The sequence below is a fragment of the Chamaea fasciata genome, unplaced genomic scaffold, assembly GCF_029207755.1.
Source record: "Chamaea fasciata isolate MVZ Bird 193981 ecotype frontalis unplaced genomic scaffold, bChaFas1.0.hap1 SCAF_5, whole genome shotgun sequence".
NCBI classification, from domain to species: Eukaryota; Metazoa; Chordata; class Aves; order Passeriformes; family Sylviidae; genus Chamaea; species Chamaea fasciata.
In genome coordinates this window covers 56,264,694-56,291,070 of record NW_027094090.1, presented here as the reverse complement: position 1 = coordinate 56,291,070, position 26,377 = coordinate 56,264,694, and the positions used below count along the sequence as shown (strand labels likewise).

The 26,377-nt window shown below is 39.2% G+C and overlaps 1 protein-coding gene across 1 annotated transcript in view; it reads left to right on the top strand.

The window, feature by feature from the left end:
* Positions 1-26,377, top strand: part of BRAF (B-Raf proto-oncogene, serine/threonine kinase) — an 81,237-nt gene that overhangs the window by 18,360 nt on the left and 36,500 nt on the right. The window contains exons 3-6 of the mRNA XM_066183806.1: positions 8,890-9,153; positions 23,089-23,192; positions 23,899-24,001; positions 25,287-25,435. Coding sequence (XP_066039903.1) covers positions 8,890-9,153; positions 23,089-23,192; positions 23,899-24,001; positions 25,287-25,435 — 620 coding nt within the window. The remainder of the gene's footprint in view (positions 1-8,889; positions 9,154-23,088; positions 23,193-23,898; positions 24,002-25,286; positions 25,436-26,377) is intronic.

Below are 26,377 nucleotides of genomic sequence, written 5' to 3'. Positions count from 1 at the left end.
CGTATTCTGACTTCTGTATTCTATCACTTGTCAGAGAAAGGGCCAGAAAAACTTTGGTTGCAGCATAGAAGGACGAAGCCATATGTAAAAAGTTTTGAATGTAGTGTGATAAAGTGTGAAAGAACATATTTGCCTCTAGGAAATTCAGAACTAAGAAAACACAGTAGTTTTGATACAAACAAAAAGGTGCCTGTCTGACGTGTTAGAAATAGCAACTTATAGCAACAGTAACTTCCCATGAACAGAGTTAGTGTGTGACATTGGGTCTGGGGCTCAAGTTCTGTACCTGGGTGTCATCACTGACTTCTGTGGAGGGCTCTTCTTTTGCTTAAGCTCTCACCTGTGGACTGTGTCTAGGTCTTGATTTGGTCTGTGTACTCTCACCAAAATGCTCGGGTGGGAAGGTAATGGAACTTAGACTCCGTCCATCATCTTCTGCTATTTCTACTTTCATTGCTTTGCAAAAACCTCATTTCTGGCTGTAATATAGTCCTGCTTTTAGCCACAATCTGTATGGATAATTTTGCTAGTGTGTTGCTTGAACTGCATTACCCTTCCCTTAGTTGCCTTACATTCATAGAATGGGTTGGGTTGGAAAGGATCTTTAAAGGTCATCCCATTAGCCCCTCCTGAAGTGAGCAGAGGCATCTTCAACTAGATCAGGTTGCTCAAAGCCCCATACAACCTAGCCTTGAACGTTTCCAGGGATAGGGCATCCACCACCTCTCTGGACAACATGTACCAGTGCTTTACCACCCTCAACAGAAAAGTTTTCTTCCTCGTGTCTAGTCTGGAGCTACCGTCTTTTAGTTTAAAACCATCAGGCCTTGTCCTGTAACAGCAGGCCCTGCTAAAAAGTCTGTCCCCATCTTTCTGATAGATCACTTTAAATATCAAAAGACCCTTTAACTATTACAGGCTGAAAAACCCCAGCTCTCTGAGCCTGTCCTCGTAGGAGGGATACTCCAGCCCTCTCACCAACTTTGTCGCCTTCCTTTGTACCCTGTCCAACAGGTCAATGTCCTTCTTACGTTGGGAGCCCAGAGCTGGATGCAGCTCTCCAGTGGGGTCTCACAAGAGGGGCATCACCTCCCTTGACCAGGTGGCCACGCTGCTTTTGATGCAGCCCAAGACATGGCTGGCTTTCTGGGCTGTGAGTGCCAGCTCATATCCAGCTGTTGACACCTCGTGTCCAACTTTCCATTCGCTAGTACCTGTTCTGCGGGGTTGTTTTAATCCCTTCATCCCTCAGCCTGTATTGATGCTGATTTTAAAATCCTTCTGCTGCTCTGACCTCTTTGCATCTTCCATAAAACCTGACTGACTCTTAGGGACTCCTTAAGAGAGTTGATTGTGCCTCCTGATCATCTCTTGAGATTGCTATCACCAAGCATGTTGTCTTCTTTTGGCAAAAGTTGAAATTAGCCAAAACTAAATGCTAGGTAAGAATCTGCAAATGAACACTTCTGCTCTCACCCGTAACATCCTAGTTGTAAACATCTAGTTTTGTTGTAATGCTTTCCATGGCTATTTTTATTCTTCTGACAAGTTTGACAGCTATCCATCCATCTTCCAGTGTGTAGAGTTTCAGCATCACAGATTTTGTTTGGTTCTTTTGTACTCCTGCCTGGCTTTACATCTTTAATTTACTACACTTCTCACTACCTGCTCGTGTTCGCAGAACTTGCAGCACCCTGTGCGCTGGCCCCTGGCCTGTGTTGAAGCTGCCTCTGAAGACCTGTCAAGTGAAGTTGTGGTTGAACCTGGTGACAACATTGCCTGTCAGTTAAAAGTGTAAGGAGGGCTTGGGGGGAGCAGAAGCTCGTGAGGAAGGTGAAGAATTCAACAAGAAAATAATTCTGAAAATTGAGCATTCAATGGTTATAGTAAAATTACTTGTGCATTGGATATAAAATGTGCATTTCATTTAAAAGTAAAAGGGAATTTATGCCTTAGTTACAGTTGCTCGAGAAATAGAAGCTTTTGTTTCTGTGTTCATCTGAAAGTGAAGACAAAATTTTCACCCCCCTCACATTTATTTTTTTCCCAAATTCAGGAAAGGGTGTCAATGCATTTTACGTCAAAAGAACTTTAAAACTGACAGCTGTTGTTGCAGCCATCATTTCAGGTTTCATCAACTGACTACGAAAGAGGAATGCTTTTCTTTAAATATTGAAAGTGATTGACTTGTGTTGTGTTGAGTTCAGCATATATTTAATTATTCCTGCAGGAGGGGATGCTCAGATTTAGGGGTATCTCCTTGTCTTCATCCATCACTCCTCAGTGATGGTGTTATAAAGGTGAGTGTGCAGCAGGGAGAGTAGAGCAGAGCGTGCAAGTCTGGGTGAAAAGTGTAGTGTGAAGCTGGAGGGCAGCAAGTTGCTTGCCTTGGTCCTCCCTGAGCAGGAAAATTAGGGCTCAGGAGGGAGACCAAAACTGCAGAGAGACTTCTGAGTATGTGTTTAAGGTACAGGGGGAGGAAACAAAAGAAGAAAGAAAAGAATATTTTTCATTAACCACATAATTTTCTTCTAATCATTGTAATTAGTACTAGCTTTGGAAATCTTGTCAATGTTCTCTAATAGGATGGTAAGAAGAACTTTTCTGTTTGTTCTGTCTGGAAGAAAGAATAAATCTAGTAAGCAATGACTGTATTAAAATCCAAAAATATCTTGTAGCCAAATTTCCTTCTTATGTAATCTTGGCTTTTAACTTCTCCCATTTGCTGTGTGTGACCTCAGCTCAAACAGACCACTGGAAATCACTGTCAGACCACAGAATGGTTTGGATTGAAGTGACCCTGAAGATCATCAAGTTCCAACCACCCCTGCCATGGGCTGGGAACCTCTCTGTAGACCAACATGCTCGAGGTCCCATCCAGCCTGGCCTAGAACAGGGATGGGGTGTCCTCAGTTTCTCTGGGCAACCTGTTCCATGCATCATCACCCTCACAATTTCTTCCTAATACCTAATCTAAACATGCCCTCTTTCAATTTAAAGCTATTCCCCCTTGTCCTGTGACTACATGCCTGTGTAAAAAGCCCCCCTCCAGTTTTCCTGTAGGGCCCCTTTAGGTGCTGTAAGGTCTCCCTGGAGCCTTCTCCAAGCTGAAGAGCCCAAACTCTTTCAACCCTGTCTTTGTAGGAGAGGTGCTCCAATTATTTGAAATAGCTGCTTGACTCAGTAAATATAGAAATATTATTAATTGTATTTTTATTTTCTTCTGGTAAAGAGGCTGCAGGAGCTTCTCAGTAGGTTTTACCACACTTTTTGGAAGCACTCTGTATCTCAGTAGCTGAAAACATCAATGATTTTCATCTTCCCACATAATTTCTTACTGCATTATATCAGTCCTTGAAGTGCTGTTTCCCAAAATACATCATTTGTGACTCACCATGGAAAAACCCTTTTCCTAAGGGTTTGTCTAAGCATTGTAAATATTGGAAATATCTACTGCAAAGAAGGCTGCTATTTGATACTGGGAAAATCTGGGGTTCACTTAGCAGAAATGGTTAAAATATGCAGTTGTGTATTCTTTAGGACATCCAGCAAAATCTATATTTCTTTTGTCTGTACCAACAAAATACTGCTGAAAAGGATAAGCTGAATTAGGGGAAGGATGATAAAGGCCTGTATATTGGTAACAAATGCCGTGTACAAACTGGAATGGGTTGCACAGACCCAGGCTGGCCAAAAGCACTCAGCTCAAACTTAGAAGGGAGGGATTGTGCCTAAATGACTTAATCAGATTGGTCAGCCTGTGTAGACTCTTAATGACTGTTCAGGGAGGCCTTACCTATTTAAACTTCCCAACTCTTGAGTGTCCTTTTTGCCCCATAGTCATGTGTACAGTATTACCTTCCAGCACTTACCTGTGAAACCTGCAGCAGTATTGGCCCATTCATGTGTAAGTTGTTGTCTGGGATGGGGTTGCATCCTGGACCTATTGGTTACTTCAGTTAACAGCCCAAGTCTAAGCTGCCAGGTCTTTTGGGGTGGGGTTGGTTTGGTTTTTTTAATTTGGGCTCTACCCAAAACGAAACAGTATGCAAATGAATGGAATTACAGTGGTATCAAAATAAGTTTTAGAACTCGGTCAGCTTTCTAATACTGTCTTGGAAGAATCATTCTCTTTCTTACTCCTACTCTTGGAAGCAATTTAAAAGGAGAATCGTGGGGGTAGAGGTGTGTTTGCCCCCAGCTACCGTGATTTTTATTTTTTTCCTAGCTTTCTCTTTGCCTGGACGTGTTTTATTCAGAGGCGTTGCTGTTCTCAGTTTTGAGAGTTTGGCTGTTGAATGTCAGGAGAGCATTTAATTTCTTATTCCTGTATATCTGAAGAATCCATGCAGGAGGTCAAATTAGTTAATTAAAGAAGATTACCTCTTTGCTGATCTGAAGTATGCTTATTGCAACAGCATGCAGATACAGTCTAAAATAGATCTTGGTGATGAATCTCAGATTGTTCCAGACTGTGGGATTCCAGGAAAACGCTAACGCTGCATATAGACACTGGGAAACCTGGTGGCCCTCTGGGGGAATTTCAGATTGGTTTTTACCAGCCTCCGAACAGATGCTGTTCAAATATGTTGGACCAAAACTGGAGTGTCTAAAGTTAGACTAAGTACAGATTTAGGAGTATTACTAAATGAAGAAATCGTGACGTATGTTACTGTCTATCTTCAGCTCCCATTTAACTTAGTGGGATTTGCATTTGATCAACAGCCTAAAAGGTCAGACATCATTTAAATAGAAGCACAATCTCAGTTTCAAAGACCAGGAACCTGTAGTTTAGGCTTTTGAGTCTTGCAATGTGTGCATATTATCTAAAGTTGGTTGAGGAAGAGAGAGAGAGCCTGGCAGAAACAGTTATCTACTTGTGTTTGGACTAGTGTTCTAACCAGATGTAGTAGGGGGCAGAGAGAAGGAGAAATTGTATTTTGGTACTTGGGTTTCTCACAGATTAATTAAAAAAAAAAAAACAAACCCAAACAAAAACTGGTCGCTTTTTTATTTCCTTAGATGGTTTCACTAGAATGTATAGCCTGGTCATGGCTCAAGAAAACAAATTTCAAATATTATATAAATAATATGTAAGATTAAAAAAAAAAAACGGTCATATTTTTGAGAAAATCCTCTGTCCTCATCAACAGAACTCTTCTGGCACATCTGCATTGATTCTGTTGACTTCTGAGGTCAGTTTTATTTTGTCAGTAGATTGCAACATTTAAGAAATAACTTTAAGGGTGCTACTCCTGAGTATACACAACAGTTAAAACTGCAGAATATATACAACAGAACAAGAAAGCAGTTGTAGTTTGGCATGTGTACTCATTGAATATAAACATGCCATCTTGTAATGCTTTAGCTGGACTTTGCAGCTTATCAGGCCTTGATGCATTTTACTTAGCTGAAGTCTCAGGGGTGTTCTTACATGTATGAGACTATTATATGATGTGCAAATATACTGATATGCAATATAATTAAAATTCACTTTTTGTTCTGTTTTTGATAGCCATAGGATTATGTGTAGATTGACAAGTTGTGCTGATTTTAATGTAATATTCAACTTTTCAAGTAGATACTTTGTGAAATGGAACTTTGTAAATTCACACCAAGTTGGGAGCAATCTGGGCTGTCAGTGACCCACCCTCGCGACACCAGCAGCAAGTTGCACACTGGGGTGCAGCAGCAAATGGAGAGGCATCCATCCACTCATTACTGGTGTGGCTGCTTTGGGAGGGAGGTGTTCTGCACAGGGAAGAGAAGCTTCAGGAGGAATCTGCAGCCTCTTTCAACCTAAAGAGAGAGTCAGACTCTTCCCAGAGCTGCACAGCAAACAGGGAAGGGGCAATGTCACAGCTGGTGAGCATCAGGTTCATTTCATAAGAGGCAGTTCTTCATCGTGAGCGTGGGCTTTGAGCTTTGGAACGGGCTGCCCAGAGCTTGTGGGCTCTCCATCTTTCCAGACTTGCAAAGCTTGTTTTGGGAAGGCCCCTAAGCAACCTCATTGAACTTAAAAATAATTTCTGTGCTAAATGTGTGTTAGGACTAGATGACTTCTGCAGATATCTTCCAACCCTTTTTTCCTCTCTTGTGATTCTACATTAAGCAGGATTTAAGTTTTATGTAGAACATTACCCACTTCTTAATGGGAATATGTAAACTGATTGGATTGCAGTCTAGCTTTCCTAAACTCTTCCTTCTGAAATACCTTTAAAATCCCCTTTTTAATGATTTGTTTGAATATTTGTCTTAATATTTTTCATGTTGTTGATTCTGTTCAGACTTAATCTTTGTAGTTTGTTTTTGCAAAACACTGTCAGAAATCAATCTCATAGTTGACCTAGAGGGCCTTGACTGACTTGAAGGTTTGTGGAGCTGTTGATGCCTGTCTGCTAAGGTGGCTGCTGCAGGTCGGTTTAGTAGATAAGCAAAACCTGCAACATGATCTTTTAGCTAGAAATACTTGCCATAGGTCAGCTTTGCTGATGTAGCAATCTTTGAATTTAACTCTATAGCATAATTCTCTCTTGACTTGATGCTGTTGTCTTTGTAAGGTCTATTGGTTCTAGTCATCAGATGAAACTTTGTTTCCCCAAAGTACTTAACATTTGTGAAATGAAATTTTATTGGAGATACTGTTTCTGCTGCATGTACTATAGCTCCTTTTGTATAACAAGATTTTTTTTTTTAAGAGAAAAATGTATTTGAAAGTCTAGCAATGCTTTTCTAGTTCCTTTATGTTTTACTGTGGGATCTTCTGCTTTGACATTGAATAACTGTATGATACTTGAGAGCTTTTGTTCTCAGAAAAAATACAGAGCTTTTTGCAGAAATCAGTGGTGTAGAACCCAAAGCCAGCTGCAGCTCCCAGCTTTCCATACTCATTGTTTATTCTCTTAAGATAAATCATTTGACTTTGAGTTTGCATTAGTGACAGATTAAGCTGCCAATGTAAACATTGTAGGATTGAGTATTTTGAAAGTTGTGTGTAATTTTGTGAAGGAACTAAACCCATGAGTGTCCGGAAGCAATGTAATGTTGCGTGTGTTTGAATAATATTTTGCAATGTTCATGAGAAAGGGAAGTAAGTATTTAGAACAGTATTGGTGAAATGGTAACAGTTTATGTTTCCTAATTTTTGTTTACTGAAAATAATTCTTGACACATGGAGCTTTTACTCAAGTTTCCATGCAAAGCTGATCCTGGAAGTAGGAGAGACATATGTTACTGTACAGCCAAAAAATGCCATTACTTATAGTTGGGTAATCTTTCAATTTACTTTTGACAATACAATTGGGTTAGAGTGAAAATGTTTCGGTTTTAAGTCTCAGAGTTTGGGGTCTATTTGTGAAATGCTAGACATCTTCAGTTTTTAAAAGAAATATTAAGTAGTTCTCAGTTTCTTGCAACTAATGTATGTTTATTAGAAGTGGAACCCATAAAATTTAGAATTTGCAACCATGATGTTCACCATTCTTTAAAATGCTTTTTCTTTCTTAATCCTCACTGTCAAATTATCATTTTCTCTGTTAACAGTGTGGGTATGATGACACACTTTGAACATAGCTTAGCATCCTCCCAGGATGGACCTTTCTTAAAGGGGAGGGATGACCCACTGTTATACAGCAAGAGCAGTTTGGATTAGATGAGCCTGCACATTTAACCTGGAGAAATAAATTCCTAATAAAATGTAGTACTTGTGGCTGCACTACTAAATGTTGGTTGTTTTTTCTCTTTATTTTTCTTTTTCCACGTGTAGATGCTGCAGACTTTTTGGTCAGTTCAGTTCTCCTTTAACTATAATTAGCAACAATTATAAACAAAACAGTTGGAAAGCAAGTAAAATAAGTAATTTTTTTAAAAAAAAAGAGAAAGTGTTTTTCTTTGTATAAATATACTGGAAAATACCACTGAAGAATTTATGCATATTGATATGGATCTTGGTCTTGCTATAGAGAAAATTAGAAAATTCCATTCCCTATTGCTTGCATGTTAGTTTTGGAAGATCTTTATTTCTTCTTTTCTAAACATGTCAGTTTTCAATGACATGCTTCTATAGTGTGAAACCCAAGTTGCTTTTCTTGTTACAAAGTTGTGGGTTACAAACTTTAAGGAAAAGTGTATACTGATTAGTTATTTGTTTTATAGATCTTGGCAATGATGTTAAACTTGACAACGTTTAATAATGACTTAATGGGCAAATTTAATATTACTGATTTTTTTTTTTATTTGTTTAAGAAACTTGATCTGTGTAGGTTTTACATAAACGTGCTGAAAAGATGTTAAAAAACTTTCAAAAGTTCACTTCTACGTGTTTTTGGATGGCTTTGAAACAGGGAAAACTGTGTTGTGTTCTAACTGAAAAATGGTTTTTTGTACTATTTGGTATGAAAGGATAGTGCCAGAGGTGAAGGATGGTGAACACTGAGCTGGTGAGATGTCAGATACAGATGATAAAAAGCAGATTTGAACTTTCTCTTAGTTATGGCATTATAAGTACTTAACTGTCATTCCTACAGAATGATAAATTTATGTGGAACACAGTAATTCAGCAATGCAGCTGGCAATACTGGTTAAAGATGTCTGTCTTTTTGAAAGTGGTTATGAATTAGAATCTTCAGTGCAGGTGCTTTGAAACTGTAACTTAGGATTTCTTCGATCTCTTTCTTTTTTTAATTTATTAAAACAATACTTGTTGGTTCAGAAGGTTTAACATGATGTTCTTCATTGTATCCTGAAAATTTTGACCAGGCCATTTTGTTCGTATTCCTGGGAATTTTGTATTAGTTTAGGAAGTGTTTTGTTTCATGTTTGTTCTGAATTTAGAATTCTGGTTTTGTCTGAGGCTACCACATGATTAAAATAGCTGCTGTTCCTTCACAGGCCTATGAAGAGTACACCAGCAAGCTTGATGCTCTACAACAGAGAGAACAGCAGTTACTGGAATCCATGGGGAATGGAACTGATTTCTCTGTCTCCAGTTCAGCTTCAACAGACACAGTGGCATCATCTTCCTCCTCTAGCCTCTCTGCAGCACCTTCATCCCTTTCAGTTTATCAAAACCCTGCTGATATGTCACGGAATAACCCTAAGTCTCCACAGAAGCCTATTGTTAGAGTCTTCCTGCCCAATAAGCAAAGGACTGTGGTGAGTCAGTTTCTATTCACATACTTGTAACCTCAATATTTCCTGTGTCTCTTTCTCTCTGTATGCAGAGTTTAATTTAAGAGCTGAAGAAATACCTGGGTGGAGGTCAGAAGTGTCATGATCACTGTGTTCTGCCACACTCAGTTGTTTTGATCTGTTGAATGTTTTTGACAGGATTAACTCAAAAAAGTCCACTATAACAATAATACCGAACACAGAACTCTCAGGAGTTTTGTAACTGTGAAGATACCTCAAGAAATATTTTTCTCAAATCAGCTTTTTCGGATAGATAGTAATTTACCATTTTACAATAGTTAGGAAGGGACGATAAGCTCTTTTTCTTGTATTATACAAAACTATTGATTAGTTTAACAGGGCAAGATGGAGGAAGTATGTCGTCAGAGTTACTAAAATCATTGAATGCTTTAGAGCCAGAACCAGATTCTTGCAGCTAAGAAGTGCTGTGTAGGATTGCTTGGGGTTTTTCTTTCATTTTTTCCTCCCCACTCACCATGGTGAGCATTTGTGCGGAGACCTAGATGCCTTCAGGTCTTGAAGGTCTCTTGTGTAGAGAACTGGCTAGAGAAGGAACACAGTTGCAGTTAGAGGGGTTAAGAAGTGTTGCCCACAAACTGTTTGAAACCTGGTGTTTAGCAGTTTTGACAATGTTACAGTGATTCCTGGAAGAGTAGTTCACTTTTTACTGCTAGAGAAAGGATTTTTTTTTTTTTTTGTCAGTTAAGAGCTGCCAACTGAAGAGCCTTGATATGTCCTTTAGAACAATACACTGCAAACTGTGATACATGAAATTATTGACAAGCCATAGTCTAGGCTCTGTTTTGCAAGGTGGTGCATAATCCAAGCTTAGCAGGGGAGCAGTGTTTCCAGAGAAGGTGGGAAAGGAATGAACAACAAGGGTCCATGTCAAACCAGGACATTTTGCAGTCAGGTGTCAGCTGTCTCTGGATTGTTACTGTCTGCCGAATTTGAGTTGCTGGTAGAAAGAAGAAAACATCAACTGAGTAGTGCTGGGCATTGGAAGATGTCCTCACCCCTTCCCTACCTCTTTCCTGTCATCCTTCCCCCACCTCACTGAGCAAAAGACTTACAGTGGGAAAAACATTGGAGGGCAGTTGTTTTTACCTGACTTTTTTTTTTAAATATTGCTTGATTGTTCAAGATATTGCTGAAGATGGAGAGTACTATTTGGGTTTTGACCTAGAGAATGGGAGTTTAATGTAGACTATGACCACTGTGCAGAATGTACAGTGTATAATCAGGTGATTCTGTTGTCTGCCTGTTGAGGAAAGTCTAAGCACACAGTACCATGTGCAGAGTGAATTCTGGAGAGAAGGTCCTGGATTTTGGAGGGACTCTGGTTTCTTCACGTGTTCTGTCCCACCCTGTCTGGCTATTTGCAACCCCTGTCATGGGGCTCATGTTTCTTTCCCGTAAAGGATCACAGCATATCACTTCCTGCGCTGTTCTGTGCATTACCTTTTTTGTCTCTCCTATGTGTTCTTCTGTCCTGTAACCCACATAGTGCAATTCTACTCTTACTCTTTTCCCCTCACCTGCAATACTCTTGTTCTGCTTCTTTGTCTCTCCCTTTTTACCTCCTCATCAATCCTGGTTTATTTTTCGAAGCACTAGATGCTCTTCCTGGGCTGTGGGAGGTAAATGTGATTTAACTTGGTTGTAGTCAGGGAGAGGCTCTTGGTTGTGTCTACAGTTTCTAGTGGAGGCTGAACACTTTTTTGCCATACAGATGCAGCTCTGCAGCTAGTTTCCAGCTTGCTTTGCTTCTTTTTATTTCAGTTTTACACACTACTTGGATCAAGTTGTGTTACTAAGTTGAACTACTTACTTTCTTTTCATATACTAGTAAAGTATCTGGTTTAGAGCTAAAAAATGGTGTGTATAGGAGCTCTTGAGTGTGGGGGTTATTGGCCTTGGAGCTGGAGTTCATTTCTCTGAAACTTGAACCAGTGCTCATTTTATTGAGAAAGTCAGGAATTTCTTGTTTGGTGACTCTTAATGTAATTACTTTTCAGTATTTATTGATCCTACATGTAGTCTGTTGGAAACTAAGGAAATGACAGGAGCAACCACAATCCGGAAGGAACTGCAGCAGCCTACTGAATCCTGGGGTGCATCAAGTACAGCATCACTGACTAGCTGAGAGAGGTCATCCTCCTCCTCTACGCAAGTGTGACCTCACCTTGAGCACTGTGTGCAGTTTTGGGTGCCACAATATAAGTTTCTGTGATTCACAGTGCAGTTTTAATGGCCAGCAGTCATGAGGTGGGTTACTAACCTAAAAAAGCATCCAGCGTTTTTCAGTGAACACTGAGACTGCTTCCTTCATTCTCTCAGTGGATTGAGAAGTGTTGCAGACATTTCTCTGCTTTCATAACCTCTGGCTTTTAAAGCAGACTGGTTGTGTCTCGCTTGCGCCCATTAACTGAGCCATTTGCTTATGTCGCTGTGATGGTAGTTCAGGATGTTCAAGTATACAGGGCAGCTTGTGATGGGTTGAAGCAGGAAGGAGTTTCCTTGTGAAAATATGTGGTACCTGCCATTAGAGCCTTCCCCCTGCCCTAGTTCCCATTCCATATGGCTGTTAAAGCAAGGGTGATGTGTTCTACAATCAAGCAGGTGGCTGGGGGAGATACTGTTAAAGTTGCAGTGTTGTAGCAATCTCCTCCCCACCTCAACCACAATTGCTTTCAATTAGTATCTTCTTCAGAAAGAAAATCTTCCTTAGTATCACAATAATAATTTCAGTCTTTGTTTCCAATTCACTTCAGGAGGGGAGAAATGTTGTCAGATACTAAGGAGTCTATTTTTGTCTGGGAATGCCATGACATTTCTTAAACTGACTTAAAGTGACTGGAATTGAGTTGGTAATGGAGAGCCAACCTTGTTATTTATCTTTGATCACTCTGAAGCAGCCCCAAGTACTACAACAGCCTTCTGCTATTTGTTTAGAGCTGCTAAAAATGCAGGAAATGGGGAGGAGTTGCTTGCATATCTTACATTTTTGACTAGCAACTGCCTTGTTAGTTGAGAGTTCTCTACGTGTTATTGTTTATGTAGGATCAAGCAAATACATCTGTTGGAGCTGACTCCAGTTCAAAATGTAATTTAAGGAAACTGGTGGAGTACAAAGAAATGAGACCATGGTGTTCAGTATAAGTCATTGTAGTGCTGAGGTAGTGTAGCAGGGAAGTTTCTTTGTGTGTGTCATGATACGGCAGAGCACTGGACAAACCTTTTCCTAATGGAGGACAAGATGTGAAGGTGCTTGCCTGGAAGCCTGACAGGTCTGTGGCAGAGCCTACTGCTGCTCATTTGAAGTCAGCAATTTGATTCAGCCACCTACAGGACAGGGTTCAAAAGTAACTTCTTTCTGAAAGCAAAACCAAATAGCTGGCTTGGTTAGCTGGAAGGGAATCAGTGAATAAATAGTGTCAGGAATAAAAGATTGTTTGCCTTGGCTTGGAAAGGGATGGAGAGAAGTTTTTCTCTGAACAACCTCCTAGAACAACAGATTGTTTTTTCCTCTCTGTATTGGGGTAATTTTATCCCCTATAATGCAGAGAGAGAAACATATATACTTCTTTCCTTAGTGGCTTTGCTCAACTGGCAAGTCACACATCCTTTGGAGAAGCATTCTGCACAAGTGTGACCTGGATAGGTCTGTGCGGGTGGGTGGGTCTGTTCCATTTTGTTCTAGGCCAGAGAGAAGGATGCTGAAATCCATAAAAAAGTAAGGTGGTGCAAGTCTACCTGAGCTGAAAAGTTGTTTTGTAGAACAAGTTGATGAGGCTTATCCAAGCGGTGGCAGAATTCAGGGAAATATTAGTTTAAAGCTTGTTTAATTTAGGAGTCTAAATATCTGTGGTGAGCATAGTATCAAATCTGCTAATTAAGGGAGAGCTCTTGGAGGTGGAATGAAAGTTTCAAAACTCTGATCTCCTGCAGGTTGCTAGAAGTCTGAGAGATTGTTACATGCTAAGACTTGGTTTTGGTGGAAGGGATGTAGTCTTGAACGGAAGTAGGTGATAGGGTGTTGGCATAAAAGCAAGTTATATTGTTTGCTGGTGAGAGGTCTGAGAGAATGCATGGAACACAGCCTTTGGCATTCTTAGTTGTTGTGTGGATTAGGATTTTTTTCCAAATTGTACAATTGAATGTCCATGCAGAGAAAAGAGACAGAAGACAGTGCTCATGCAAATGAATAGAAGTAGACAAATACCTGGTTGTTGAGAAGGGACAGGAATTCAACGAGAATGGTGATTCTCAACTGATGCAGAGGTGTAGGACAAATAGAATTAATTTCAGGGTTACATAAGAGGAGGAAGACATTAGAAAAGTTTAAAATTACCTGAAGGAGTTTGGGATATGAGCATAAAAAGCTTTCTTTGAGTGTAAAGAATACAGGAATATGGTGTTTGCATGTAGGGCAAGATTTAGGCATTTTGTGGGACTGCTTTGAGTTGTGTGGTTTTTTTTTTTTTTTTTTCCCTAATTTTTTTCTTTGGGGTTGGAGAAATGGTTTTTGAGGACCCGGGGTAAAGTATCTTTTGCGCATCAATTTTCAACTGGTAGGTTTGGGATAAGGAAGAAACCTCCATTTCCAATTGCAAAAACACTTCCAAGTTTTGCTCTGTGAAAGTTGACAAAATAGTTAAAATTATTTAGGGATTTCTCCAATTAGATTGTGTGCTCACTGTAGACCTTAAGGCACTAGCAAGAATTTTTAGACAGTTTTCCTGTGGCACATCAGGTGAGGTTGGTTTCCTCTCTTGGAGGAAAATTCTCTGAAACCTGTAATGGAGTAAACATTTTGTGGATGTATCTGGAGTATCTCTCTGTCATAGTGAAAGAGCACAAGAATAGATCAGGCATGTAGGATATTTTCCATGGGTTGTCTTCCAAATTTGAGCTGTTTGTGACTCAGGAATTTTATGAGTTTAAGTGTTTTCTATTTGGAAACCCTCTGTTCAGCCTCCATTAAATGCATGTTGTGGATATTCGAAATTTGTGTCTCGTGGTTAGGAATTCCTTGGGCGTGGTTGTGTGTAGTGTGAGTAATCATGTTCTGTGTTGGTCTTTACATCTGCCACAAGCTGCTTTATACTGAGTGAAATAAAGGCTTCCGAGAAAAGCCATTTAACATGAGGCCTGGTATAAAAACAAGTAGCTGAAACTGGTCATAACTCTGCAGAGGAACAATATTAGGAGGTTTTTGATGTTGTCGTGAGTCCTAATAAAAGGAAAGAAGGAGAGAATTCTAGGAAAGAAGAGAATGCAGTAAGAGGACTTCTAACTCTCAAGTACTTTGTGAACAAGATCATACAACTTGATGAATAGCAGCCCTGAATGATTTTGATTACCCAAGAAATCCCTTCTGGACAAGTACTTAGAGTAGGGGGAGAGCAGTCTGAAAGCAAATGAGCTCTCCTGAATGACGATCTGAAGCATGGAAAGTTACAGGAAAACAGTGTTTAAGTGTAAGGAATGATGGCCATTTGAAAGGCATCAGGTGGTGATTGGTCTTGTGCTTCATCTCTGTGTCTGTTGCTGCCTTCTGCACATTTTTTACAAGCTTCCAGAGGAAACGTTCCCTTCGTGTCTTCTGGCTTTCTTGGTGGAGCGGCTGTGAGGGTGGTAAGGGAGTCTCCTCTGCTCTCCCCAGTTGCATTTATAAAGGATCCTCTCCCAGCTCCAGTGCCCTCTCTCTTTCTGTCGGCATGAGCAAGGAGTGGATTTGGTCAGTTTGAATTCTATTTCTGTCTGGAGTGGTCTGAATGGAGAAAGTGAAGCAAGGGAGAGCAAAAAAAAAAAAAAACAATGCTGTCCATGCTTTGGGAAAGCTTGGTGGCCTCCAAATATTTCGGTTGCCTGCACATTCTTGATATTATCATATCATATCATTTTGTTTTATCACCCACCACAAGGTCAAAACACTTCCATGGTAGCTTCTAAACCAAAAGTAATACTTCAGGTAACAAAAAAGTTACCCTTTCTTCTATGTTCAACTATAGAATATTGTGTGGGTTCTAGACTATTTTGGTTGTTCTTTGTTTTGCTTTATTTTGAAGTTTAAGAGTAATTAGAGGTGCTTTGTGTAAAAACTCAGCATAAATAGCATAAATCTGGGCCAGCAAAGCTTTTCCACTTGGTTTTGTGTCGGTATGCTTCCCGTGCATCTCATAGTTACGCATATATTGGAAAGTTAATGGAAGTTCTCAAAATGTGAATGTGAGACTGAGTTTTTAAAAGTGACAATTTGTGTGTTCAAGAGTTAAAGGAACTAAACAGGACTGAGAATGCTGTGCATGGGGGCAATTCTTAAGTGTCTCACTCTTGTCACACCTTGGTTTATTAGTACATCTGCCTTTTAATTAGGCAAGCAATCATGTGATCTCCTCTGCAGTCATGAAGACCAGAAGAATAAGCTATTTTTATTCTATGTAAATTCTTAGCATAAATTAATTCATCATGCATGCACAACTGGGATCCTTCAAATATTCTGTTTTTAAATCTGATACTTGATTCATTTCTTTTGAGTTCAGTTTTGCATCTTGCTTTCTGTAGTTTATGCTGTGAGCTTTTGCCTCAAGCTTGCTGAGTAGTAAGCACTGATTTTCTGCAGCCATTTAAGCTGCCCTTCCAGTTTCACCTGTCAAGTATAAGGAAAATTCAGAGAAGGGACATTCAGGCAGCTGAATAAACCAGTTTCTTGCTTTTAATTACACAATTAAAACCTCCCATGTTATATCAAACATGCAGCAGAAATTGAGTTTATTTTTAGCCTATGCCAATGGCTGGTTGCTGAATGTATCTGAATACTTTGGAATTTTTTGCATCTTATTAACTGTCTGGTGACATGAAGTAAATGGTAGTTTACTTTCAAGTAAACTTCACTTGATACCTCTGTACCACTAGGAAGATTTGTTCCATCACTGATTAAATTGTCTTTTATCTTTCTTTGGGAGTTTTTTTTATTTTTTGTCCTTCTAATTCTCTTCTCCCCTCCCACTGAGGAGGGAGTGAGCAACCAGCTAGGTGGTGCTTAGCTCCCTGCTGGGGGTAACTCACCGCAAGCTACCCTAAAATGCTGGATAAATTCAAAGACATATGTGTTGAAAAGAGAATCATCTACTACAGTTTTATTGACACGCTGTCTTAGATTGCAAAGTGAAACAATATTGAAAGCTTGCCATTATAAAACTGAAGACTTGTCGTCTAGAATGCCACATGCAACATTGGTCACTGGTTTTTACTCAAGTAAGGACTGTTTAGCGATTCCTTATGAGATGGAAAGTCTGGCTGTATAAAGTAAGGAATGCTAGAAAAAACAATACTGTTTTGAGCATGCTTCCTTTACTTCATAATGTGCTAGGCAGGCACTCAGTGAAATGGAATGCAAGTCACAAATCTGAAAATTATCATAATAAATGTTTTAATTCCATGTCTAGTAAGTAATACTTAAATTCATGCTTCTTGTGTTCTTTAAGCAAACTGGCCAACAAGAGTTTTAATATTTGTAGAGAATGTGTATACTACCTGAAGATGGAAGTATCCATTTGGTTATAGGATCAGTTGCAACAGTTTAGAGCAGGGTGTGAATTTTAGCCCTTCTGCTATAGTTTCTTGCCCCCATGCTGCTTTTAAAGCACTTGGAGCGTGATCAGCTGCGACAGGACTCTACAAAAGTGAACTCTGGGCCTGACTTACTACAAAGATTTATTTAAACTGTTTTGTACCTTGAACTTCTAATGCATGTGGGTTTTGGTTTGGAGACCAGCCAGCTGACTTTTTTGTCTCTTGAACAGAAACCACGGGGTCCTGGGGTTTCATGCCCATACAGTGGCTACAGATATTTTTCTAGATGAGCGTTTCTCACAAGTCTGAAGTCTAAAGCCATATTTTCCAAACTTTATTTTGCTAGTAGGTCATTGTCAGCCTTCACAGCTTCTGCCACTGGTACTCACTCTAACTAAAATTTGAAGATGATCTGTTCTCCACTGTCCCCTTTAAAATGATCAGTGCTGTTCCAAACACTGTTTGGGAGCCGTCTCTCAAAAGCTTGAAAAATAATATGTGAAGGCCATTGATTAGGCACAACAGGTTTCATCCAGTGTGGTTGAAAGATGATGTATTCTCAAGAAAATATTTCTGCACTGACATAAATCAGTCTGTTGTATTCTACAAGTGAGTACACTTAATTGCATTTGAGGGTGCCACTGGGTGCTGGTAACCCATGTCTTTGCAAGTTAAATGGAATGCTTTTGATTGAATGGTAACAGCTTTGTAGAACGGGTAAATTCTGTTCAATTTCCCATGGAAACAAGCTTTAATGCAATGAAACTGCCTCTCATTTGTCTCACTAATATGCTTCATTAAGAATGTATTTTCTTGCTGCTTTCTCCTGGAAGTTGGATAGAGCTTCGTGTCCTGATATCCAGAACAGCTGTTTCTGAAAGCTGTGTTCTTTGTTTTCTAGAGAATGTGATGTTCAGTGCCATCTTATGTCCTTTTTGCCAAAGGAGGGTAATTTTATCTGTTAGTGCTGTAAGAAGTAGCTGACTGATTTGGTGAAATATTTGTCCTCCATAGGTAAGATGAGAAATTAAATGTGGATCTCGTGTCTCTATTTAACCAGAAAACCTGACATGTTGGAAGGCCGGACTAATTATTTGGCAAAAGTATAGCTTAGCCTAATTTTCTCCCAACACCTTGAATTCTGTGAACATGTGGCTGAGATTTTTTAGTCCTGGGTATCAGTTGTGGGGAGGAAAAAAGTGTGATCTTTAAGGGTGCTGTATGTTGTGGCAAACAAATAAATACTTTGAAGTGATCTTTGAAATCCATTCTGCTTGGCATATTTCCACTGTTGCACCCAGTAGTTGACTTGATTGTTTGGAATTGCTCTGAAGCTCTAAGGTATGTTGCACATACCTTACATACCATACATGCATTACACTTTGCTAAAGTGAGCTGAGCAACAGTGCCAGGCTGAGGGAAAAATAAAGCCAGCTAACTAGTTTTGAGAAGTATAATACTGGATATTTAGGGCTGGCCAGCCTCTCCACTTTGAGACAATACCTTTGCATTGCTTCTTTGGTGTGCTTCTCAGGCTCTTCATTGCTCTAAAACATTGGAAACTACAGTGGTGTGAAGAAGCATTTTTAACTTACTGAGACTATGCCAGTTTCCAGTCTGATGTTAGAAAAGTGATGTAAGAGTTATTTAGGGACATAGCCCTGAATTTCTTACTGAATCAGGAATGACCTGATTTACAGAAATAAATGATTTATTATGCATTGCTTAAATACTTGTGGCTGCAGTACTAAATATATACCAATAATATTGTTACAAATACTTACTGTCCCTAGAAATAGTTCAGGTGAGAAAAAGAAATGAGGACATTAAGGGATATAGTTGTGTTTAATCTGTCTAGGTAGTAAGATTGCTTTGAGAGTTTCTGCAATCTGGAATAATTTTCCTTGGGGCTTAACATTTGCAAAGTTGGGCCTGTGTTTTGGTGTGTCCCTGAATTGCTACTTGCCAAATTTAGGTATATTATTAATCTACACACTGTACACACCTTGCAGTCTGTGTTGGCAGCATCTGTACTGTTCCTTATTGTTATATAGCCTATACTTTCATACTCGTCACTTTAGAAAGTTGCTTGCTGAATCAGTTTTCTAATTCATATAAAAACCTAAGCTTTTTCTGATCTACAAATCTTATGTATATAAGTAACCTAGAAAAGAAAGCCCTTAACAATCACAATTTGAAAATACATCCCCTAGCTCAGTAACATGAGTTTCTAGGTGGTAACTTTTGTGAAACATTTGGATTTTTTTAGTTATAAAATAGAGGGATCAGGAGATAATGGATCAGTGCAAATAAAATGGATTTTAAATAATATTAAACATTCTATGTTTCAATAAAATGCCTACTTCGTTCAGTGTATTGGGTTGCAGGCGTTAAGAGTGCTGTGTATTTTGGAGTAGATGAGAAATTTTCTCCTGGGGAACTGATTTTGTTAAAAAATGCTGATGTGATTCAGTTATAATGCTCTGTGGGAATCCTGGCAAAACCCTTGATGGAATTGATAAACCCTCCTTGGTGCCTTCCTGCCGTGCTGGAGCTGCCGGCTCCTGGCAGGCACTCGGGGCTGCACCATGCAGGGCTCCTGCTCCCTGCTCTCCTCCCAGCCTGTGGGGCCACACACCCTCCCTCTGCCCGGGTCTGAGAAAAAAGCTGTTCCAAAACTCCTGCTTTGGAGTCAGCAGGAGTCTGTTAGCCAGGAAAAACAACCAGTTTGGGGTTTTGTTTTTCTGAAGACTGAGTTGGTCTCCAAACCACTTTCTTGGAACCAGCTTCTTTTATTAACTTTGCCATAATTTGGGGGTGAAAAGAAGCCAGGGGCAAAAAGAGGTTTCAGAGAGAATGCTTTGCAGGGTGAGATTTCTGCTTTACAGCAGGCACTAGTAAGGACTGAAGGAGGGGGCTGAAGGGCTACATGCACAGATGGTGATAGACCGTGCTGTACCAGTCTGGGAAAATGATTAATCAATACTACAGGGACTTATTCTAGCACTAAGTTCTTTTAATTTGGCCTTATGTTTCTCTGCTCAGGAGTTCTGTAAGAGAATGTTCTAAATGTGATGCTGATTCAGGATCATGATGGCTTTTGAAAGTAATAAAAACAGTTCTCTGGGTTTTAGCTGGATCTTGATGCAAATGGCAGTGAAGAGAACAAATGTTCTACCCATGTTTCTAATTGCAAGTTGCATAAATATGGCTTGGATTTTAATGAAGGGGACTTGAGATAATAATACTGAGGAATAGGAAATGGAAAGTGAGCAGGATGTTTAATGCATATTTTTCATAGTCCTATAGCACTTGTGTTGCTGTAGGTAACCTTCATTCTGGTACTTCCCAAATTTTGAGAGTTTGCATTTCCGACTTTGTTGATCTTTTAAAAGAAACCCTGTAACTTCATAAGTCCTGTTTTTGACAAAATTAAAAGGAAAAAAAATTACACCAGTGTAATTAATTAATAGCATTGGAACTTTGAGGTTCCTGATGCATTTCTTTGCTTCATGAGTTACTGGAGGATGTGGTCATCATTTATAGAGGATGAGTGCTGGAGGAAGAAAATGTTTTCTAGTGACCACAAGACTGCTTATCTCTTATTTAATGTTAGTCATCTTCCTACTGCTTGACTTTTCCTCCTTGTCCTGTTCCACTCCCTCACAGAGGTTAAGATTTTACTAACCCGGTTTCTTTCAGTGCTTAACTCCATTGGAGTTTTCTGCCTAAGCTAGAACCTCTTCCTGCTCTGTGCTGGGTTCTCTTGCTGCTCTTAGGCATCTCCTTCCCCCTGATGTTCCTTGTCCAAAACAACTCACCTTTTCTCCCAGTCACAGCTTGAAAGCTTCTTGTTCAGGATGTGCTTCCAGTACTTCCCCAAGTGCTGGCAAACAGTTCTCCCTGCAAGGTGGTTCATCACATCTTTTTTTCCTGCCTTCAGCCTCAGGTCCTCAGTCCTCAAATCTTACTTGTTTGATTCCCACCAACCTGCTGATCCAATTCCCTCTTCCAGTATACACATGCTTCCCCTGCATGTTCAGTTCTTGAAGTTTGTCCTGACCCTCTCCTCCCATTTCTCCTTCATGCCCAATCTCTCTCCTGGCTCTTTTCGTTCCCCTTTTTGTCCCCATCATCTGTCTGTCACCTCTGCAGTATTTCAGTTTCTTCTGCCGCTGTGGGTATCAGTAGTGAAGTGACAGTGGTTGCTGGAAAGGTAGACCTGAATTGTCTGTGGGCACTCAACCTCAATCCAGCAGGAGCTATACTTAGAGGAAAAATAGCTTTGAGCCAAAGAGCACTTGTTTCCTCCATCAGAATGGCTCATGATTGGATCTAATGTGTGTGGGAGGTTGGAGCACACCGGAAACCATCAGAGATTTTAGTCAGATTCTTAAAAATATTTACTCTCTGTTTGTAAATATATATGTTGGAGGCACGGAGAAGGACACTGAGGGGACAGACAGGTTCTTTTAGGGATCTTTGGCAGAATGATGATGGCACTAAATCATAGGGACAATTAAAGGGTTGTTTTCTTAACAGGATATTATGATTAGTATAGCACAGAATCTATTATTAGAATGGCTCATGAGTTCTACAAGTAGAATCAATACTGTGCAATTTATAAGTACCATAATACAGGATTTATAAGCCAACTTCACTAATAATTTCTAACCACCTTTGTAGATCAAGACAGATCTTTAACACGTTTTGCTGTATCAATACAACAATCATAATTTAGACTCAACATTTGTATGAAAGAATATGAGTCACACCCTCCATCCTTGGAGAAAGGAGAGGAGTTCCTTACTAAGGAGTAAGCTTAGAGTAGTAAAAGGATGCATTAAAAAAGAGTGCAATGTGTAAACCAAAGTTACCTAAGGCTGAATATGAAGATTGTAAAGTAGTATGCCTAGGCTGTTCTTTTCAAGGAATTAAGAAAAATTGTCTTTCTTTTAATGTTTGTGTTGACCAGATGAAATGCACAAACATCCTGTAAAGAGGCATGCTCATGTTAATGGGAGGAAGATGGTGAAGCAAAATATTCCTTTGTGTCTTCTGAAATAGCCTCTGTCTGAGTTCTAGAAATGCAACATATAGCATAACCTCAAGTGGTGTGCACAAAGATACTTGAGACAGGCTGCTACTTTGCACTGTCATGCTTAAGAAGGACATAGAGCCCCTAAATACCCATGGAAACTTAAGTGCAGGGAGCAAAAACTAGGCTCCAATCCAAAGCCAGCTGAAGCTGATTAAAACACTGCTTTTGGCTACTGAGTGCTCTGGCTTAAGCCACTTGCAAGCCAGATTTGAGTTTCAGGTGTTCAGACAGACCTGTCAGGTTTGTTAAGTTTGTGTTTTTTCTTCTGATTTGTGTTTAAGGTACTGTCCATGATTATAGGAGATACCCCAGTGTGTACAGTGCCTGAAGCCTTACAAATTTTCACTATGGAGTTCTAAAAATAGTTAGGAGATAATATTCAATACCTTAACTACACTTAATCACCAGGTCATGTATTCTTCTTGTTTAGGGCTTGACACTGTACACTGTTAAATCACAGGTATACCTAGAGATGACCTATTTACTTGTGTAAGATATGCCCACAATTAGTTTAGAAGTGAGGAAAATAACTTTACATAGTATGCAGTTCTTGATTTGGCTAGTTTTAATGTGCTCCTCCTTTCTTCCCATCCTGTTAGTTATCTAAACTTTTCAAGCCAGGAAACAGAAGAGAGTAATATGTTTTTCATGTAAGACATATCTCTGGAGTTACAAATATAGGTTAAAGTGAGAGGTGATGGTCCCCTGACTCAGATGACTATTTTGTTTCACTTGTTTGCATGCTTATCTTCTGTTTTAGAAATAGAAAATAAAATATTTACATTTTAGGGTAATGTTTTTTTGAGTGCAGTCCAAGTTAGTTCCTTCACTTAATTTCACTTGGCATATTTCCCCACTTATGTTCAGGCCAGCCTGTGAAATTAAAGCTGTATGTAGTTATTAGCTATCTGTGTGCTATGTCTCCACTTTCCTCCAGCTGAGAAAGCTGGAAATTCACTTCTGGAGTTGAGTGAAGATTGTGCTCCAAATGTTAATAGAAGTGTAGAGGTTGTAGTTTCTTCTAGCTGAGCCCTTTTCCTCATATACTATTCAGCAATAAAATTTTCCGTGGAACAAAAAAGGTTTTGGAAAACTCTGACCTACGATTCTGTAAAGCATCCTGAAGAGTGGGTTTTAGCACGTCAAAACGTTTGCATCAGTTTGGGGGGATCAATTGGAAACTGTTTTAACTCATTTCTTTTGTATTTGACCTCTAGGTTCCAGCAAGATGTGGAGTGACAGTCCGAGACAGCCTAAAAAAAGCGCTGATGATGAGAGGTCTTATTCCAGAATGTTGTGCTGTTTACAGAATACAAGATGGGTATGGTTTGTGTGGGACGCTTTTTTGCTCTTAGAATCTCTTATTGGAGCTACCCAGGATGGCTACTTCTATCCAAAAGTTGTTTACCAAGTTCAGAATTTTATGATACTTTGCCCTAAACAATTTGCACATCACAGTCATGTTGTAAAGAATGTCTAACTCCTAGGAAATGGCTCGGGCATAATACTCAGTAATATGAGATTATGGCTAAAGACTCATTAATCAAACTCATAGTAACCAAACAAGTATTAAATAGGTTGTGTTAAGTTCTTGGTTTTGTTTCATTTGGCTATAATGCATTCTTAACTAAAGACCAAGTTCCCTTGGGAGGAAAAAAAAGTTTTCAGCCCTAAAAATGTGTGTAGTATCTTCATGTACACAATTAGCCATCTCTGTGGAACTTTTACACCACAGGTACCTTCACAAACACTTTATTTGATCAAAAAGCCATCTGCCACATAGGGAACAAGGAATTGGCTACTACTGGAGCTGGTTGAAAAAGTGCATTTCCTTCCTGAAGTTTGTCCAGGGAAGGTGTGCTTTGTTTGCTATGTACTGAGCCTAAGGTCTTGCTTCTAAAGTTTCCTGCAATTAGACTGGGTAGCAACCCCCCACAGGATAACTTTTTAGCTGATCTCACAACTTTGGCAAGAGACATGCAAGGGCTTGTGTGCTGATGCTAATGAGACGCTTATTTGCACTTTAGAGAGAAGAAGCCAATTGGCTGGGACACAGACATTTCCTGGCTCACGGGAGAGGAGTTGCATGTGGAAGTTTTGGAGAATGTGCCACTCACGACACACAATTTCGTATGTAGTGGGTTTTGTGAGATGTTCAGTGGGGTTGCATCAACTTTGTACTTTCAAATTCAAATTACCAACTTGGAATATTTTGCATCTGTGGGATGTGGTGGGAGTTACAAAAGAAGTTTTTAATCACAGTAGCTCAAGTGAATTAGATAGAATTGTGTTTGAAATAAGTGATGCTAGAGTACTTGATCACCCTTAAAACTTTCATGTTTTGTTGGAATACACCCTCTAAAATCTATAAATGTAGGGGGTTTATATCAGCACTGCATTGCAGAGCTGTAATAATAATCTACTATTTTTGTATTGCTGTATCTATAAAATGTATTCTGGGCCTCCCTGCTGGCTCTGCAGTAGCAATTAACTAATGAACTAACTATTCCCAGAGCAGTGCTGACATCATCAATGATGCAGTGCACAAATATGTTTTGACTTGATAAGGCACCAAGTAAATGGAAGCTGCTAAACAGAATCTGTCTAAATGTTTCCAGCTACATACAAAATCCTGGAAATAATGTTTGTCACGTTGGAAAGAAAGACCTATTTCAGCTTAAAACATAGCAAAATTCATAGCTGATTCAACCTATTTAGCTCAAACAAGCTGTTTGGGTTATGGCTAGTTAGGTGAACTCTAAGTAGGCTTAACTTTTTTTATATCCCTCTGAAATTCTGATTATTTCATGTAATAATAGAACTAAGAATGTGTTTTTACGCTAGGGATTGCTAAATATGAAAATTAACTAAATCATTTTCCCCCTATAATTTGGGGAGAATGCATGATCAATTCTGAATGGTTCTGAGTTTCAGTAGTCAAAATTACAACTGTATGTGTAACCATACACATACATTGAAGCCCTACATATATATGTGCCAGTGTGTATTTCCAGTCCTGTGAGTATTAGATAGAAATATTCTTTGACTTTGGGAAAAGTTAGAATATGAAATAATATTTTGGCAGCTTTTGTTTTTTCGCTTGTATCCAGATAAATTCTCCATATTTGGGTCTAGCATGATAATAGTCAAGTTTTGCTTCAGGTTTTTTGCTCTTACTCTTGCTGCTAGTGAAGCGAAGCATTAATTCCAAGAGACAGTTGAAATAAAGTTTTAATGCATGAAAACTCTTTGGGAAAGGGGACCATCTTTCATATAAATCTGTTTGATACATAAAACTATAGCTCCATCATCACAAAAGAGGCTTGTAAGTGCATTTGAGGGAGGTAAAAGCAAATAGCCTATCTTGGGCTTACAGGGGACTCTAGGTAATTGTGACTGTTTTTGAACACTGTAGGTACGAAAAACGTTCTTCACGTTAGCATTCTGCGACTTCTGTCGGAAGCTGCTTTTCCAGGGCTTCCGCTGCCAGACCTGTGGCTACAAATTTCACCAGCGCTGTAGTACAGAAGTGCCACTGATGTGTGTTAATTATGATCAGCTTGAGTAAGTAATCACAATTGATTTTCAGATTGAGCCTTTTAATGAGTATACAGGTGTCAGTGATTTCTTGTGTTAAATCTGTAATTCAGGAAGTCAGAGGAGGTGCCTAAAAAAAAAAAAAAAAGAGTTCAACTGTTCTTATGAGACTGCTTGATTCATACTCTTTCTGTGCTAGCTCAGACAACCAGTTCATATTTCTTTGCTGGTCTGTGAAGTGCTTTTTTTGAATCATGAATAGGGTTGCTGAGCACTTGACTGTATCAGACAGGCTTCTCATTGTTCACAGTTGTTATTATTAATCAAAACTGGTTCTTTATTGTGTGATCGCTAGGGCCCTGCTAAGAATTTAGCTGTGGATTTATTCTCTTCAACCTAAAAAAATGTTAAGAGACATTAGTTGATTATAGTAAAATTGCAGTTGATTTTACAATAATTGAAAATAAATCTGCTAGCAAGATCAATGCCTAGGTAAGAATCATAAAAGAGAAGGACCCAAACAGTCCAGTGTTCTTGGATTGAGTTACTGATCTATTTGTGTAAGCCTTTGATGTAGATTTAGGATCTGGTATAAACTGGCTCTGTTCTATTTGATTAGTTTCAGCAGAGGCTATTAAGTCTTTTAAATAGAGTTTTGTATAAGGAATAATTTAAAATGCTATTTTTCTCCCCAAGAATGAATTTAATTTCAGTTTATTTTGGTATTTGTAACTGTTTCCATTGGCATCCCTGGAGTTTGTGCTCAGAGTGTAAGTTTATGCACTCACAGATATAAGTTGCACATTTTTGAAGAGCCAGATGTTTGCAATTCCAGCTAAAAGATTTAAAAATTAATTTCCACAAAGTTTATATTTAAGGCATGATCTTTTTATCCTCTGTAAAGTAAATAGTACTTTTAACAAAGCTTGCAGATTTAATGTGTTAGTGTAATCTCTGTTGCAAAATTAA